Source organism: Sitophilus oryzae, unplaced genomic scaffold (genome assembly GCF_002938485.1).
Source record: "Sitophilus oryzae breed Bouriz unplaced genomic scaffold, Soryzae_2.0 scaffold_119_pilon_pilon, whole genome shotgun sequence".
NCBI classification, from domain to species: Eukaryota; Metazoa; Arthropoda; class Insecta; order Coleoptera; family Curculionidae; genus Sitophilus; species Sitophilus oryzae.
Genome location: NW_022145837.1, coordinates 628,963 through 647,881, shown reverse-complemented (window position 1 = coordinate 647,881; position 18,919 = coordinate 628,963). Strand labels below are relative to the sequence as shown.

Genomic DNA, 18,919 nt, shown 5'->3' with positions numbered 1-18,919 from the left:
GTACAGGGTGTTAATAATCTATTCTATTTTAACATGCATTTTTAAATATCTTTAAATATCTCGAAAACCAAAGATTTTAAACATATTTAACCCTTATAATAATACCTTTTTTTGGGCGCAAGAATCCAAAAATGAAATAAAATACAGGGTGTTCCATAAGAAAAAAATTAACTTTAAATCTTAGTTCTGAAACACCCTGTACATTTCAAAATAATTTTAAATTGTGCACATTGCCTTCCCACATATAGAAAGAAAGAAAGAAATTGCTTTATTGTCATAAAAAAATTTTACAATTTTGTTGACAAAGCTTAAAAAAAAATATAAAAAACATACAAAACTTCACTTAACAATAGAAAAACATATAAAACTAACAGCAAACATACAAAACTAAAACAATACTTTATACAATTATAGAAATTGTACATTGTCAAAAATTTATTTAATTAAATATAAATAAAATATAAACATACATGTAAATAAACAACTGTATATAATGTCAATACTAAATTTAAATGGATAGAAAACAAAATCATTTCTTAAATTTAGTGAATGTGTGTTAAATTTAGAACCCTAGATATTAATAAAAAATCGTTAACCGCGTAAAAGGCTTTCTCCAGTAAGTATGATCTCAAGGCTCTGCGAAATGCAGGAAAGGATGAAATGGAATTAATTTCAGATGGCAGATGATTGTGCATTTTTTTTGCATTGTACAATATGGAACTCTTTACTAACTCAGAGTGAGGGGTTGGCAGACATGTTATGCTCTGCGTTCCTAATTGGATAGCCATGAACTGGCCCTATCCATACTCATAAAATATTTTGTTTCTACATCTTTCCGTTTTTGTATAATCAACCGAGGCGAATGAGGTGCGCCACCCTGTATATATATATATATATATATATATATATATATATATATATATATATATATATATATATATATATATATATATATATATATATATATATATATATATATATATATATATATATATATATATATATATATATATATATATATATATATATATATATATATATATATATATATATATATATATATATATATATATATATATATATATATATATATATGTACTTCTATTCCAAAAGTTCTGATATTCTGATATGCACTTACGTTCCAAAAGTATGTTATTAATGTTTAAATCTCCACTCAGTACTAGGTTTGTCATGTAGGTATTGTGTCTTTGATAAATTAATTTTCAAACCGACTTTTTCCGAAACATCCTCGGAAACATCATTTATCATATCCAGCATAGTTTGTGCTTCGTGTATGTTGTCTGTTATTAAAACAATATCATCTGCAGAACAGATGATTTATCAATTTGCCATCGATGTTAATTCCTGTTGAATCCCAGTTTATCATTTTTAACAAACTTTCTATCACAGCAACGAATAGTTTAGGCGACAGTGTGTCGCCCTCTCTCTTACTCCTCTATCGATATTGAATTTGTCTGTGCATCGAAAATATTAACCTACATTGATAATTAAAAATTAAGTTATGAATTCGGTACAAATTCCCGTGTTGGAACAAATCTATTATTCCTAAAAATAATGCGTATTGCACCAAAATAATGACAGATATTAAATTTAAACTAATACTTTGAGTTTATATTATAGAAAAGCCAATATTTTGGCAACAAAATAAATAAATATCTTCAAATTTCGTTGATAATCCAGATTTTTACAATTAATCTGACTACAAACAGTGTAGCGTGTAGCATAGATTTTTTTTTAGAATTTAGAATGAGTGGGAGGGGGGTTAATCACTTCGACCTTACAGATCCATTGTGTCCCCCTTTCTTGAATCATAACTCATCATACAGTCCCAGGGCTTTGACAAAAGCCAGTATCTGGGACGGTTTTATAGAGGGTAGTTCTCCATCTCCAATATCAGTCGTACCAAAATTCATGGCACGAATGGTTGTCGTCTCGGCGCACTCAGTGATGAGGTGTACTGGTGTTTCCCCATCTTCCCCACAGAATCTGCATTCGCCGTTTCTTCTTAGTTTCAATCTACTGAGGTGTTCATTGAGGAGACAGTGTCCTGTTAAAAACCCCGTGACAATCGGAAGATTGTTCTTACTCAGACCCAGGAAGATCTGTGATTTTTCTTGATCATAAGCCCTCAGAAACTTCTTCGAGTGTCCTAGACCATTGCAAGATTTCCATTCCAGGTTGCGGATGGAATCTTCCAAGTTCTTGAGTTCCGCCTTGAGTTGGTTACCACTTGGAAAGCAGAACGGTTCTGGTCCAGTTAGTGGAGTGTTCGCTCCTTTCCTAGCTAGATTATTTGCTTTTTCATTGCCTTCTATCCCTTGGTGAGCAGGCACCCAGTGTAGGAGGACTTTGTTTTCTTTGGCTAATTTATTCAGCTTCTCTATGCATTCTTTGACCAATTTCGTAGCATAGATACAGGGTGTTTTATAAAATTCACGACAAGATTTCAGGAGGCGATTCCTCATCAAAAAAAAATTGGTAAAAAGATATGTTAAAATTTTTATAAAACTAGTTTGTTTGTAATTATTAACTTAATTTAGACGTTTAGACAACTTTAGCATTTATATTCGCGTGTAACTGGACTCTTAAGCGGGTAAAGACCTGAAAAACCATTCAAAAGTCGTTGTACTGAGCGTGTTCGATCCGAAACAAATCGATCATCGATCTGTCTAAAGGATTAGAATGTCCATTGACTGACCTGTGCCGAAACTTTCCGGCCACATTTCATTGACCTGTCAATATTTTAACACGGATAACTGTTAAAATAATTGTCGAGATACTTGAGTCACGCTACATCTTTTTTTGTCTCACTCGATACATCAAGATCGAGTTTGGAGTTTATTTTTTAATTGTATTACGACTATTATAGTTCATCGCTCTGATTAGCTGGTTTATTATTCACAGACTTTTGGAATTGTATATGGTTGTATATTGTGTGTGATGGGAAACATGTATACGAAAAATAACATCACTATATTAAAGTGAGATATAAGAGATAAAAAAATTGGTCAAGTGCGAGTCGGACTCGCGCACGAAGGGTTCCGTACCATCCATTATCTATACAACTTTAGACACTATATTATTATTATAAACTTTTTTTCCGATTTAGCTGAAATTTTGAATGCGCGTATAAGAAATTTAAAAAAAATGAAGAAACACATTACTAAAAATTGTATTAATCAATAATAAATATGTAAAAAGTAAAAATAAATATCTAAAAATATGTAAGAATTAAAAAAAAACGATTAAAAAAAAGTCGCCTTGACTAGGATTCGAACCTGCCTTACTACGGCTCCAACGTCATAGCAGCGTAAAGTCCTAACGCTTTAACCACGCGGCCACCGAGGACTTGAAAGATTCTATGTAAAGTTCTTACTTAAAAGATAATGTTTAGTGAAAGTACTTTTTTATTTATAAACATTTATTTAATTCTGTTTTTAGTATTTGTTCTTATAGCGGCAACATAGATACATTATCTGCGAAAATTTCAACTGTCTAGTTATAACGGTTCATAAGATAGACCTTTGTGACAGACGGACGGACGGACAGCGAAGTTTTAGTAATAGGGTTCCCGTTTTTACCCTTTGGGTACGGAACCAAAAAAAAACACATTAAATGAAAAGGTTTTCTAATTTTTATATATTATATTCCTGCGAATTGAGGCAACATTACAAGACATAAATAAAAAAAAAACGTTACGGATCTTTCAACAAGTGTTTTAAAACTACTCTATGGTTACCTGTTTCTCTGAGATAAAGATACCTTTAGATATAAAGGATTTTATTGAACTTACTCTACGCGATATTCAAGTGACCGCCTTTCTAAACAAAGCGAATGTGTCACCGTCATACTTTTCCATTTTACTTTTTCTTCACTCGATTTGTGGTTCTTCTGCTAATTACGAGTCATGCTAAAACAATTACACCATTTTTTAACGATCAACCGCATTTTAAGCATAATTAAATGCAATAAGATCGAAAAAAGTTTAAAAACCGCTGATACACTTTTTTGCTAAAGCTGATTTCTATTCTGCTGATCAAGGGTACCAATAAAAATTTATGTGTCATCAATGTTTCAAACGTAATTTACAAAAAAACGTGTCCATTGTGTCTAACGAAAAAGTCATCATCGAACTATCAATTCAAACAATTGTATCAAGTAAATTTCCTATTTCGTCCAAATTACTGGAAAAAAAAGGAGTCTTTATATTATTTACTTCTGAAGTTATTACCTGACCATATAAATATGTATTTACTTTTAAGTTATCGGCAATTACAACAGCCCAAGTAATTGTAGGCCCCGGAGTGTATTCTACTTTGAATATGGATAAGCCATTCTCGTTAATAATGAAAAACCAACCAAGTTAAATTAAAAGACTGAAATAATGGTTTAAGTTCCTCAAAAGTTGTAAAACTCGTAAGTTTCTTATGTGTTAAATATTCTTGTTTGCTTTGTTCAATTGCTTGCTGAAAACGAATTTGATCTAATTCGTTAAATTTTTCGTCTTTGCTTTTCCGATATGATATCTTTTTTGATAAATATTTGGGGCAATTCGGAAATTTACTTGGTACGCTAGTTTCTTTTAATCGAGGCAAAGTTAAATTAACTGAAACGATCTCACCGGTTTTTGTATCTTGTTGGGAAATTTCATAAATAAAATCCTCCTTTTCAACATGGCACTCACCATCTCACACACCCGATTATTGTTATTTGGCCCAAATTTCGGGAGATACAACGATCCATTCATAAAACGCTCTAAAACTTCATCACACATTGGTTTGCGAAAATCAACGAGTGCGAAAGAGAATGGACAAAGAAGGGAATAGGGTATCGGCGCTGCGGCAACAATGTAGTTGTTTACAAAGATTAGACGGTCGAGGTCGTTAATTTCCAGTGGCGTGCAGATTGACCGACAGTATTTTAAGAAAATTAAAAAAAAATATAACATCAATATTTGAGTGTGTTAATATGATAAGTTGCAAAACCCGCCCCAAACACGTTGTTTCGAGATAATAAGCAAAAACTGTTTTAGCAAATGTTTCAAACGTAATTTACAAAAAAACGTGTCCATTGAGGGGAATCATTGTTTTGTATCTCGTTTTTCGAGAAATAAAAATAAATATTTAATTTTTCAACAGAAAAAACAAAAAAATAATTCGGATAAGGCGGATTTTGTTGCAGTATGATGCATTTTTGTTATTTTGTTGCAGCATATGCTCTTTATTATTTTAGGTACCGCCTCTGTATTTAGAAACAAGAATCATAGCCCTACTTACCGATGAAAAGTTAAATGTGGATTTAAATGATCCACTCTCTTGCACACAACACACCAATGTACAATATTTTCAAAATAATGTTTACACAAATTCACAAAATATCACAAAAACGTTAAAAACCACAATTAAACAATAAAAATACACAAAACACCCATCGGCGGTACGGCAATATCGCACTAACAGCTGCTTTGAATATTCATTCTACTCGATTTCCGTTTTACTACGTCGTAAATTCCTACGAGTGACGTTGCCAGACTGCTGTTTTATTTTTAAAGAAAGACTACTTTGATATTTTATTCCATTAAAAAATTAAAAATAATAAAGTAATTAAGTATTAAATAAAAAAGTTGACGTTAGCAAATTAATGTACTTGATATAAATATAGAAATATAACGAAATTAGTGTTAGTCGAATATTAATTGTCTATATAAGTAAACCTGGCAAACGTTTTTGGGGTAAGAGAGACGGGAAAATAAGGATAAAATAATGTCGGATAATGGAAAAACGTAAACAATTCTATCTCTTGAGTTTAAATATCTTTGGGTTTGATAGTAAATAGGAATAGTTTTAAGTACATTTTTAATACCTACTGCCTCTATAAAGTTAAGTATTTAATATTAAAAAAAAGAAGTGACTTTTTTCTCAAAAATCAAGCCGCAAATGACCGAAAAATCACAGTCTTGCTCGAAAATATTATATCAAAGTCAAAATAATTCGGTCACTTTCTGTTTTGCGGCCCTGTACTCTGTAAAGCGTGTTTCAAATATATATCACCATTGTATCACGAAACTAGCACTTTTTGAATTGGGACTTTTTTTCACAAAAAAGATGATCCAACGTACACAAAGTGGTCGTCCACGTTAAGGTTGATTCTAACTATACCTTCCATATCAGCTCCCTTCCGTTTAAATAAAATATTATATCGTGTGTAAATGAATAGGACAATGATGACTATCCGTTCCGTTTCCCTTCCGTTCCATATCCTTTTCTTCCATACATTTTTTTTGGCGGACGGACTTTAAGTTTATATCGGAAACAGTTTTGTCAAGTTCTTACATCTGTACCAGCTCTGTTAACATTTTGCTAATATTTATTTATTATTTCACCTCTTAATTAAATCTATTACCTTTTTCAAAAGATACAAATTTTTTAAACAAAACTTTCGTAATGATATAAATTCTACAATAAAAAGTATGGAACTGATACGGAACGGAAGTTTACGTATGTGGAATGGAAACGGAAGGTATAGTGAGAATCAACCGAGGAATCAACCTTTAATCGTATTCCAATAATCAAAAAGTGATAGTTGGTCCGGATGATACCTAGCGGTAAATTATTTAATTTTAAATTAGAACGGTTAAATAAAAACGGTGCTTGTTAAAAAGGTGCCTTTTTATTACTATGTGTTAGAAAAACCCAAAATCACAAAATTTTGAATTGTGCTACTTTTGTCGGAAAGCGGCGATATGTAAAAAGCTTCTTTAAGTGAAACGAGCAGTCACCCAGAGTAGGAGGACTTTATTTTCTTTGACTAATTTGTTGAGCTTCTCTAGGCATTCTTTGACCAACTTCGAATTGATGGTTACTGAGTTGATCGCGTTTAGTGCTGCTTGATTATCGGATAGGATGGCAATTTCCTGTTTTGGATAGTTCCTATCTAAGATAAATTGTACGCATCTTTCGATAGCTTCGAAGTAAAAGAAGCTTCTTTAAAACTGTTTTACTCTTTCTAAATACGTCTAACCTTTAAGAATGACACTGAAACTTGTCTCTAGTAGATTTTCTCTCTCTTTCTCGTCGAAATTCCTCTCTCTCGAAAGCCTCATCTCTTCCAAAATAGAAACGGGATCTCGAAATGAGTAATTTCCTGCATTCGGCGCCGGTGACATTTCGTGTAACTCCGCTGCGGTTTGAAAGCACAGGAAAGCAAACCGAAGGTGAGGAGATGGAGGAGGGAGAGGGAATATTACGTAAAAAAGAAACAAAAGCGCGCTAGGCCGGCCTCGCGCGATCTACCTTATTATTTTTAGAAACGAGCTTCGGCGGGAGAAAGTTCAACCCAACGCAACGGATCGACGTAGAGGCGGTGCGGTGGAGTGATTTCTCTCATTTCGGTTGTACATCGATCAAAGAAAAAAGTTACAGAAACAATGGTCGTTTGTACACGTAAATCACACAGGGCAAATCAAATTTTATACTTGTATCACCATCTCAGAATTTTTTATAAGAGTCCATTTCACTAATGCGAAAAAGTAGCAAAATAAGCGTTCAGCATTTAACGTTTTATGTAAAACTGGCTAGGTATTTTTACACAAATGAAGAAGGAAATTAAAGATAAAGGATTATACTGCATCCGTATTGTAGCACATTTTTAGAAAACTTCTTTATTTTTGAGATTTTGATGGTCAAACATCAACAAAATATTCCTTATGTTTGGACTAAATTTTCTCGAAAATAAAGACATGATTTAAAATTCCGTTACAATACGGAAATAGATTGAAGTTTTGTAATTACAGTGATATATAATTTATATGATTTTGTAACAAATTTTTCGCTATTTTATGGCAAATGCTGAAGGTCTGCAAACCTTAATCAAGCCTTAATCAAAACACGTGTGTTTGGAATTTTCAGTGTGGCATGGCGGTGTGGCTAATAATGGCGGTTTCAGTTTGGACTTTCAGATTGGACTGACAGTCATGTCTATTTTCAAACAAAATTGCTTTGATCTAAGCGGGCGACTTTTTTGTGGAAATAGAGACCTTGGCAAAAAAAGAAAAGTTGAAAGTTTGCAGAATAAAATACAGCGTGTCCCAGAAATAAGTGCAGATATTTTAAGGGGTGGTAGATCTGGTCAAAAGAAACATCTTTTCCCTTTACCATTTTTAAAATGAATTGGAAGTAATCGAGTTATTTAACTTACTTAACTAAAAAAAAATAATGGCAATAGGAAATATGTTGCAACATACAATTTATTAGATACAGGGTGGTCTATACCATCATATTACAATATCATTTATAGGGTGGTCTATCATCATATTACAGTCTTTCTGGGGTCGAAATATACTACCCCTAAAAATATTGTAGCGTTTTATTTTTCTTTTTATAAAATTCCAAATTTTAATATTGCTGGCGCCATCTATTCGCTAGATGTTAAACTTCATTCAGTACAGGTAGCGGTTCCTTTCCATAAAAACAAATTTCATTCAGTATAGACGATAGAGTTCACTTAATTGCCTTTGGTCATATGACCTGTCAATTCGAAGACTTCCGTTTTGCGAAAAGGAGGAAGGAGACTTTTTCCGAGAGATTGAGATCAGAAAAAGACGCGTGGTTCAGCGTCCGACGAATCTCAGAGAAAAAGGGTTTTCTGAAACACTTTTCCTAACAGTAAAGGCATGGGTATCCAAAGGTGGAGATTTGAAATCCTGTAGAATATACTGTTCAGAGCCTAGTTCGTGTTTTTTTGGCCTTTTCCTGGAATAAGATCACAGTAAGTGTATCTACCATTTTGTATCGCCATGTCTAACTAAATTTTATTTCAGTTATTCCCGTTTTTTATTTATTTTGATAATGTTTGATTGTGCATTACTGGTTTGGATCAGCATATAGTTTGGCTATATTTTGGAATGTGTACAGCTGATTTTCAGACCGTAAGTTATTTTTTTTTGTATTCGGTGACTGTTCTGAGAGGTTTTTTTTATATAGAGTAACTGGCGTATAAGAAATTGACGTATAAGTAATTGGCATATGAGTAACCACTTTTGAGACAGTATTTATGACTCTACATTTATTCTACTGATATCGAAGACTCCTGCTACTATCGAAGAGTCTACATCCACTTCCGTTAGTCTGGAGACTGCCTGCCTATCTGTTCACTACGTCATAAATTAAAAAAAAAATACAGATAAGTTCTAAGTTCAACACACAAGGTATTCCCTAAATTTTTTTTACTTTGAGATAATATTTTGAATATCTCTGTAAATTGTTGTCATTTATTCCATATATTATAGTCAAAATTTACCTTTTAGTTAACATTATAAGTCATGCTTTGTCCTTAACGGTACGTTTTACTTCAGTATGATCTTTTATGTGAGAATCGCTAACACGGATTCATTTTTGAAGGTTATTGTACACGATTTGTTTCGAAACATCATCGTATTGGTACTTACATAAATTTCACCTGTTTATATATTACGTAGTATAGTATACTGAAGAGAACTTTAACTAAATTTGAGTTTACTTAAAGCAACTAACGATTTCATTGGGATAATTGAAACCGGGTTTAAACTGATTGATAATTGTGTTCGTTTTTAAATAAATGTTCAACGTAGGATAGTTATATCTGACTTTTATTCTTGATGAACATAATAGACCCTTATTGCTGTTGATTATTTTATTTTAGCTATTTCATGATCAAATTTTCTTACTGGTTTCTTACTTTACCTTTTCATACCCAAAGTAAGTGGCGCCCTTTTTTACTGTCTTTGACCATTACTATTTGAATACTTAACATCAATTTTAGAATCTTTGCAGCCTATACATTATTACTTTTATTTTATTATTTAACAACATTATTAAGTCACCACAGGTCACAAGCCTTACCTACGAACCCAGCTCTCCTCTAACCCTGAGCAACGGATACCTTGTTCTTTCTGTTTGAGTGATGACAGAAAAAGTCGTCACAATATTTGCACTTATTTAAGACCCACCCTGCATTTTTTTTTTCGTTTAGAGACTATTGGTTTCTTTATTATAGTTTTTGCATTGTTATAGTTATACTTCAAAATTTCTCACATTTGTATGGTACTTTGCATATCCTATTCGTTTGTTTTAAAAACAATGAAACCCGCCCCAAAGGCACAGATTATAAAACACACCAGGAAAATCATTACGTAAAAACAATATCGATCGAATTTAAAATAACGATATTTTAAAATAGTTTGGCGTTTGTTTAATGGCTGTGCGCCTGACATTGAAATCGCTCCAACGTCTATAAATATTCCTTAAACATAAATATTTACTCGCGTTACTTTGATTTCAGTTTATGGCGTTGGGTAATTTAGCGGGGTCAAAAGTGTGTCTGGTTTGAGCAGATAAAAAATAATTGGAATAAGAATGTTAGGTAGTATATTTCGCAGTTGTATAGCGGAATTCGTTGCATTTCAGATCATTCACCAATGTCAAAAAAAATACAATTAAAATAAATAGAATATCCTACCAACAGCTTCCCCGTAGTCAGTTAGTATCCATAGAGAAAGTCTAAAGCCGGGTCCAGACCAAGCAGACAAAACAGCGACAAGACAGAAACATTCATGTTTTACGACAAAGTTGCGACAAATGCAATACCTACATTTCTGCAACATTTTTGTCTCATTTTTGTTTTGTTTCCAAATTCGGAGACTTTTGAATGTCCCGTCTCGAGTCGGTAAAGTTCAAAGAGTCTCTGTTTTGTCGTTTGTCGACAAGTTGTCGGTGCAGTGTGGATGTCGTGCGTTGCCATAAGCAGAAAACTAATGGAATCACAGCAAAATAAAACACTAAATCACCACAATACACCACAAATAACTTTTACTTTTACACTGGACGCGCGTTTCGCTAACCATGTTAGCATCATCAGCAGATGATTATAAACTGACATGGTTAGACATGGTTATGACATAACATGGTTAGCGAAACGCGCGTCCAGTGTAAAAGTAAAAGTGTTTTGGTGTATTGTGGTGATTTAGTGTTTTATTTTGCTGTGTAACACCAAAGGTTCCAACCCTCAACTGTAATAATGGAATCACACAAATTTAGTACTGTTGAGTGCTGGTACTGCTAATATATGACATTCGTATATGGTGAAGTGCTCCATCTTTATAAAAAAAATGTCAGAAGAGAGAAAGTGGAACACGGAAAATGCCGTGTTCTTATTTACTGGACTATGGATTACAATGATAAACATTGTAAATCTCTAAAATTGTCGTCTCCAAAAAATTCTTTCACGTTAAAACAAAGTGATGCAAACCTTTTTCTATGTGTATATTAAAACGATTTAAATAGTTTACACTGTTCCCACTGTCGCCATTTTGTTTCCCTTCATTAATTTAGAGACTTACTGTTTTAGGTTGGCCAATCCTGATTGTGTAAGGCCCAGCACTATTTTAATCGGGCTTGGCCAATCGACGTCAGTCTCTATATTTGCCGGCCAATCCTAGACCGAGTTCGTGCGTCAGCTGGTCGTCGGGCGGCGTTGTCGGATTTCCTCCAAAGAATTTTCGTTTAGGGATCGGATCGATATGCGGCAACGGTGCGATGACCTCGTGGGATAGTGTTTTTGAGGGTATTTTTAGTACTGGGTAAGTAACTATCTATCGATTGAGTTTTTTTCTGTTAAATATCGTTTTTTTTAAATCAAATAAATTTTATGGCGTAATAGTTTTCTAGCCATATGTTTTCAGGATTGTTTGAGTTTTATTTCTGTTCGTTCAAGGTGAAAAAAATCGTTTTCTTTGAACTGAAAATACGAATTGTTTTTATAATTTTTTTTCGGTCTAGTCCTTCACGTTTGTTTAGTTTTGTAAGATTATTTTTGGTCAAGATTAATTTTTAAATATCAAATTTAGTTGAAATATAAAACATCTGTTGTTGTACTATTAAAAATATACAGGGTGAGTCCTAAATAACTGCAAATATTTTTAGGGGTAGTATATTTCGACCCAAGAAACACGATTATGAGGCTTTTTTGGCGATTTTTTTTTTGAAAATTTGGTATTTGTTGGAAAAATGTTAGCAAATTTTTTTAATTTTTAGTTAAAAAACATAAATTCTTGATAATATGGCAACATACTAGGTAGTAGATTAAATTTACAAGAAAGAAAACCCAGAAAAAATCCGGTGGTTCTCAAAATTTTAGCAAAAAATCGTTTTTTTTTTAAAAATTTCAAAGTAAAATAACTCGGTTATTTTGGACTTATTTAAAAAACGGCGAAGAGATAATATGTTTCTTTTATCGAGATCTATCAACTCTGTTAATATTTGCACTTATTTAAGACTCACCCTGTATACAGAGCGATACAGATACCATTACAGAATTTGCGATTTAATTCTTTTTATCCCGTATATTTTAATCTTTGTATATTTTATTTTTGACAAAGAGCGAAATATAATTTATAATATACAGATAAAAAACCAGATTTGGTATGTTAGTATATGACATAAATTTTAGTGATTGACGTATTTAGTTGTTTTCGGTCACTTCCTCTTTAACCGGAAATGACTACAACTTACTACACTTACACTCTCGGTATTTTTTTTACTTCATTTGATAGAAAATGGCATTCTTTGCCGTCCCTGGCGCCGTTTTTTTTTCAATCGTATGGTATTAAAAAAATATCGGTAAAATATCTTTTAGAATGTCATTTTTGAACTGTCTACATTCAATAACCTCCGAAATTTCTGAAATTTTAGTTTGTTTTGTCTGCGTATTTATCTACGTTTGGTTCACCGGTTTGTCCTTCCTTTGTTATTACAACGAAAACATTGGCGTATTTTTATCAATAATATTTGGCGAAAAATGTTATCAAAAAGATAACAACCAACATATCAGGTACACCACATGCGAATACGTCAGTTTGTTCTACCCAAGTCAAGTTCAGTCCATCCGAAACCTTTGTGACAAAAGTTTGGGGATCGTAACTTGTTTTTTTTTGAACTTGTGTGCTTGGAACTTGAATGAAAATATTTGTTAACTTTTGTGTTCGGGGTAGTTCGGTTTTAAAAAAGTGTGCTAAATGTGTTTAAAATCGAACGTATGGAGTGTTGATGAAAATATGCGTTTATCTACAATGTTTGGTGTACCAGTAAGGTAAAAAACATTAATTCACGTTTTATTAGTAATATTACGAATTATTTTTTTTTAATTCAGAACATTTATTATAGTAACGAAGTGCCAAAAATGTGATTTATTAGTATTAAAAATCGCATTTTTGCAAGACCAAATTTCAAGGGGTTTTAAAATTATGTTAAATCTTAGAAAAAAAGGAATTTTGAAATTTCTTAAATTATAAATGAAAATCTTAAATACCATTATTTTTTTTTAATTCCCTATACAATGTAATTTGTTATCAACTATTTTAATATGTACAGGGTGGGCCAAATTCGACTCTTTTAAATGGAAACATCCTTGTCTATAGGAGATAGACAAAAACTAATATCGGTGTCTGGAGCTCAATTTTTGTCAAAAACAAGATGGTGAAAACCGCATATCGATATCTGTTACCGTTTCGGAGCCACGGGGTGTTTTTCAAAAATATGCTTTTTAGCAAATCGCTGTAACTTTTTTGCTATGGAAAATTTTGTATTTTTATGAAAACATTTCCAAGGCACCTTTTTACGTAGAATTTAATGGTTTAAGTATATATTTTTTTTTAATTAATAATTTAAGAATTGTCAACAGAAAACTTAATTTTTTATATAGAACACCCTGTATATTTTTAATCTATTGAAAAGAATTTAAAATTACCTTTCCAAAAATATAACACACTTGATATTTCTTTTTTTTTTATTATTTTTTTTTATATTTTTTATTTTTACGACATCGTCTGTAGATATAGAAGAAGTTTTGCTTGCCGTATCGGTGAGAACCAGCCCCTGGACAGCCCACCTGATGAAGGGTAGGCCCAGAAACCGGTTGTGGGAGTGGAGCTTGGTTCCCCCCTTTACGACAAGCAAAACAATTATTAAAGTTATCAATTTTCTCTTTGTTTCTGCTTTTTGACCATTAAAAATTTAAATCTCATTTCGTTTTAGAAACCAGAAAAAAAACGTCATTGTGTTTATTTTGGGAACTGATTACTTTTTTTATTGCTCTGTAGATTATTTTTCATTAAAAGTCTTTGGTAAGGTCTGAGTTTTTTTTACTTATAAACATAAAATGTCTCAAAGATTATGAAAAATAATAGACGATAAGTTTGGTTGTGTATATTTATAAAATGAACTGTTGATTTTGATTCTCTGGCACGCCACTGGACAAAACTGCATTGAATTTCGTTCCGATCCAATAGATTTGCAGGGCACGTCACACACGGGGGCATTTTTGTCAAAAAATCGGCACATGGAGTCCGATAGCACACAGCAGCAGCGGCAGCAACAGCAGGGCGAATAGTTTCTGACCACATACCACATTCACCGTGCTAGTTAGTGCCCGTGCCCGAGGCATATAGATATGAGAGCTCAGACAGATCGATAAATATCGGTATATAATAGAATGTTGGCCGTTTGCCATATAGATAGATATCCGAGAATTTCGACCATACCGCCTATAATGCGATTATACAGGGTATAATCGCATTATAGTATATTTCGACTCCAGAAACACGATTATGACGTTTTTGTTTGGCGTTTTTTTTTTGGAAAATGGTATAGCCGGATTAATATAGGAAATCTGCCCCGCGGCTTTTTTGACTCGCACTCAGGGGATCGATTTGGTGTCGAATCAAAATAATTCACCTAAACTTTAGCTGTTTAACTCAATCGGTTTTCGAGTTTTTTCAATTTTATTTTTATTTTTATAGTAAAATTCAAAATTAATTAATGATGATTTTTTTTCTAATTCTTAGAAGTCTAAAGGTGCGTATTCATTATCCGAACGAACGAACGAACGAACGAATGAAAGTGTATGAAGAACGAACGAATGAGTAAGAACGAACGAACGAATGAAAGTATATTTAGACGGGGACCGAACGCATGCGGCCGTTCGTTCGGTCGTGCGCTCGACCATCCGCTTCGAGTCGGTACATCAAAGGCGTTCGCCTGCGTGCGCTTTCAGATTTAAGGTGCGTATTCATTATCCGAAATTGCCTCTGAATTCACATGAGAACAGAGATGAGGATATCTATGGAAAAGAACGCATGCGGCCGTTCGTTCGTTCGTGCGCTCTACCATCCGCTTCGAGTCGGTACATCAAAGGCGTTTAGACGTCATGGTACAAAGAATACAAGGTATGATCGATAGCGGCTCCAATTCTCTGTTCAGTTCGCGCATACCACCTGTGACGTCACTAGGAAAATAATGAATAAATAAAAATAAAAGAAAGTTGACAGGAGATCTGCATTTTGAGGTTATGGTTAAGAATTGTTTATTTTTAAGACTTTTTAGTTCGTTTAATTTAATAATTACTAAAACCAGCAGTTCCAAAAATATATTTAAAATAATAATTATCTATTAACATGGATTTGGACGATAATAGGTAAAAATACTAAATTTATTTCTATATTCGCTATAAAATTGTTTATTAGGTTTTTAGTTTGCGATGTTTATGGTAAATAATTTTCATTTTATTGCCTCTGAATTCACATGAGGACAGAGATGAGAATATCTATGGAAAAGTAAGTAACCACAAGAGGAATGTTACATCATTTAAAAAATGTTGGGAAGTTTATTGTTTCCCATCGAAAAGTAGAAAATGCCAATGCAGATGAACGTATTGTAATTGTGATAGAAGTAATTCCAAGGGGTGAAGTTTATTATAATTAGTGGAAGTAATACCAAGGGTGAAGTTTATTATAATTAGTGACCTGTGCTTCTTTTTATATGTAGATGTTTCTGGTTTTGAGAATAAATCGGTTGAACCACACCCAAAATTTTAGTAGTATTTGCATACCCAGAATATGCCCATCAAGGGTTATATAGCTCAAATTTCCTTTAATGGTAGGCAATTATTCAATGCAAATTAACTTTTTAAGCGACTGAAATATTAAATAGTTTACAATATGGTATATCACTAAAAATATATTACTTTTAGGTACAATTAGGGCCCGATACATTTCAAAAAGTAGAATATTATTTTATATTAAATGAGGTCTAACAATCAATTTATATTAATAACGGAGATTAAAAAATAACAGAATAAATCGTTCTTTTTCTTATACTACAAAAATAAACTATAGAATACAACAGTATTTAAAAAGAAAATAAAAAGTGATGTTCCGGCCGAGATTCGAACTCCGGTCTCTCGCTTCCTAGCCCGACTCCTTATGCACTGCTCCATAGTAACTTGCTTAGCGATAATTCAATGACGGTATATAAACAAAAAAAAACAGGTTTATAACAATATCTTGACGATTTGAACTGACGCACGAATGAAGAAATGCGTGCGGTCTTCTCGTGCGGTTCTATCGTGCGGTCCCCGTCCATACCACTAGCGAACATTCGTTCGTTCGTTCGTTTGTTCGTGCGGATAATGAATACGCACCTTTAAACGTAAAGCCGATTTTTAGCGGAGGAAAGAAAATGAAAATGTTTATTTTTTTAACCTTTGTGAAAATGTCACTCACTAAAAATCGTCCGAAAATGTCTTTTATACTTCTTTACACACAGGAATTTTTTAGAATTTTTTGAAGTGGTGGAACAATATGAAAAAAAATAAAAACTCTTCTTTTTTTCTAAAATCTTCTCGGACTCATTTTTTTAATAACAATCTTTATGTTTATTTCCGGCAAGGATGTATTTTTAATGAAAAAATATTTTCTACTCACTTTTTTAAACTAAACAAAAATATAAGTTAGTTAATACAGAAGATTTTAGAGAAAAAAAATGAGTTTTTAATTCTTTTCATATTGTTGCACCGCTTCAAAAAAATCTAAAAAATTCCTGAGTGTAAAGAAGTATAAAAGACATTTTCTGACGATTTTTAGTGAGTGACATTTTCACAAAGGTTAAAAAAATAAACATTTTCATTTTCTTTCCTCCGCTAAAAATCGGCTTTTTGTTTAAGAATCATTAGAAAAAAATCATCATTAATTAATTTTGAATTTTACTATAAAAATAAAATTGAAAAAAGTTTTTTTTTGAAAATCTCGAAAACCGTTTTAGTTAAAGAGCTAAAAATTTAGGTGAATTATTTTGATTCGACACCAAATCGATCTCCTGAGTGCGAGTCAAAAAAGCCGCGGGGGCAGAATACCTATACCGGGTGCGTCTCAAAAGTGGCTCACCCCTATAACTTTTTTATTTTTGCAGATAAATAAACGAGATTTGGTATGTTAGTATATGACGTAAATTAGGATTGATTGATGTATTCAATTGTTTTTGGTCACTTCCGGTTTCACCGGAAATGACTTCAACTGTTGATTTTTAAATGGCACCCTCGGTATATTTTTACTGTATTCGATAGAAAAACAGTAAGAGTCAGATTTTGACAGTCTCGCTTAAGAAAAAATTGTATTTTACAATTCAATCTAGGGTGCCATGGCTATGTCAAAAACACTAATTATTCATCAATGAGCCTAGAAAAAATAGATTCGATCGTCTAATGTTTTTAGTGTCTTGTCCTGGCCAGTTAGAAATTGCTCTAATCGTATTTTTAAACATATCTCAATTTTTTCAAATGGAACGAGGATGGCTCATTAGCATATTTGGAAAAAGCACTTTTTTACGAATAATTTGATACCACACACTTGGTATTTCGAGTCAAATTATCTATACATTTATGGCTATGGCACTGTAAAATTTCAAATGCTATTTTTTTTAAATGAAAATGTCAGAAGTTGACATATATGCTATGTCATTCTATTCAGAATGTCATTTTCTATTGAATAAAGTAAAAAAATACCGGGAGTGCCATTTAAAAATCAAAAGTTGTAGTCATTTCCGGTGAAACCGGAAGTGACCGAAAACAATTGAATACATCAACCAATCCTAATTTATGTCATATACTAACATACCAAATCTCGTTTTTTTAAATAAAAAAATAAAAAAATTACAGGGGTGAGCCACTTTTGAGACGCATCCGGTATTATCCGGCCATTGGAATTTTTTGATTTTTTTTTTGGAAAATTTGGAATTTTCTGAAAATTTTTTTGGAAAATTTTCGAGTGTTTTAGTTAAAAAACATAATTTCTTGATCATCTAGCGACATAGGTACTAGTAGATTAAGTTTACGAGAAAGAAAACCTAGAAAAGAAAAGATCCCAGAAAGATTCCTGAAATTATTTAAAAAAATCGAAATAAAAATGAAACGAACAAAAAGAAAGCTTTTAGGATATAAATTCATACCGGAAGGAACTTTTTGACCTATTTTTAGCGGTAGAACCTGCCGAAATTTCCAAATACAATTCGGACCACCCTGTATTTCGAAATATGATTACCATTATCATAGCACCATTTATTTGCTTTAACTCAATTTGATATTGAATATAATGAATATAAAGTAACTTATTAATTTTGAATTGTTTTATTTATTATATTACTTTTTATTAATCTATTGTGTAAATTAGATTGCATTAAACAACTTGCGATGACAGATTTCGTCAGAACGATAAATAGTTTTATTTTTCTAAAATGCATTCAAGATTAACTGCATTTTTTAATAGTAAATAACTATTGTATTATTGATATTTACATGAACACTGCGAGTAGGATTAATAATTATTGTTCTAAAGTGCCTGAGTATGGTACTTTTTTTAATTTAAGTAAACAAAATACTTATTAAGTCCTTGATGTAATACCACACATCTCACAGCCAAAAATATCCCAACTTAAAAAATGACACAACGTAGGTTATGCGTTGTATTGAGTGTTTGTGTCACTTTTCAAATGACGTATATGTACAGCGTGATTGAGATAAATTGAGATATGATTAA

The 18,919-nt window shown here is 32.3% G+C and overlaps 1 protein-coding gene across 4 annotated transcripts in view; it reads left to right on the top strand.

The window, feature by feature from the left end:
* The window catches only part of LOC115891810 (protein roadkill), a 96,653-nt gene that overhangs the window by 25,596 nt on the left and 52,138 nt on the right, over positions 1–18,919 (top strand). The window contains exon 2 of one of the 4 annotated variants that reach the window (XM_030912379.1): positions 11,404–11,635. The exons of 2 other annotated variants lie outside the window; for them this stretch is intronic. In XM_030912379.1, coding sequence (XP_030768239.1) covers positions 11,592–11,635 — 44 coding nt within the window. In that variant the 5' untranslated portion in view covers positions 11,404–11,591. Of the gene's footprint in view, positions 1–11,403; positions 11,636–12,929; positions 13,144–18,919 lie in introns of those variants that run through there. One more of the 4 variants, XM_030912377.1, reaches the window with a different exon arrangement.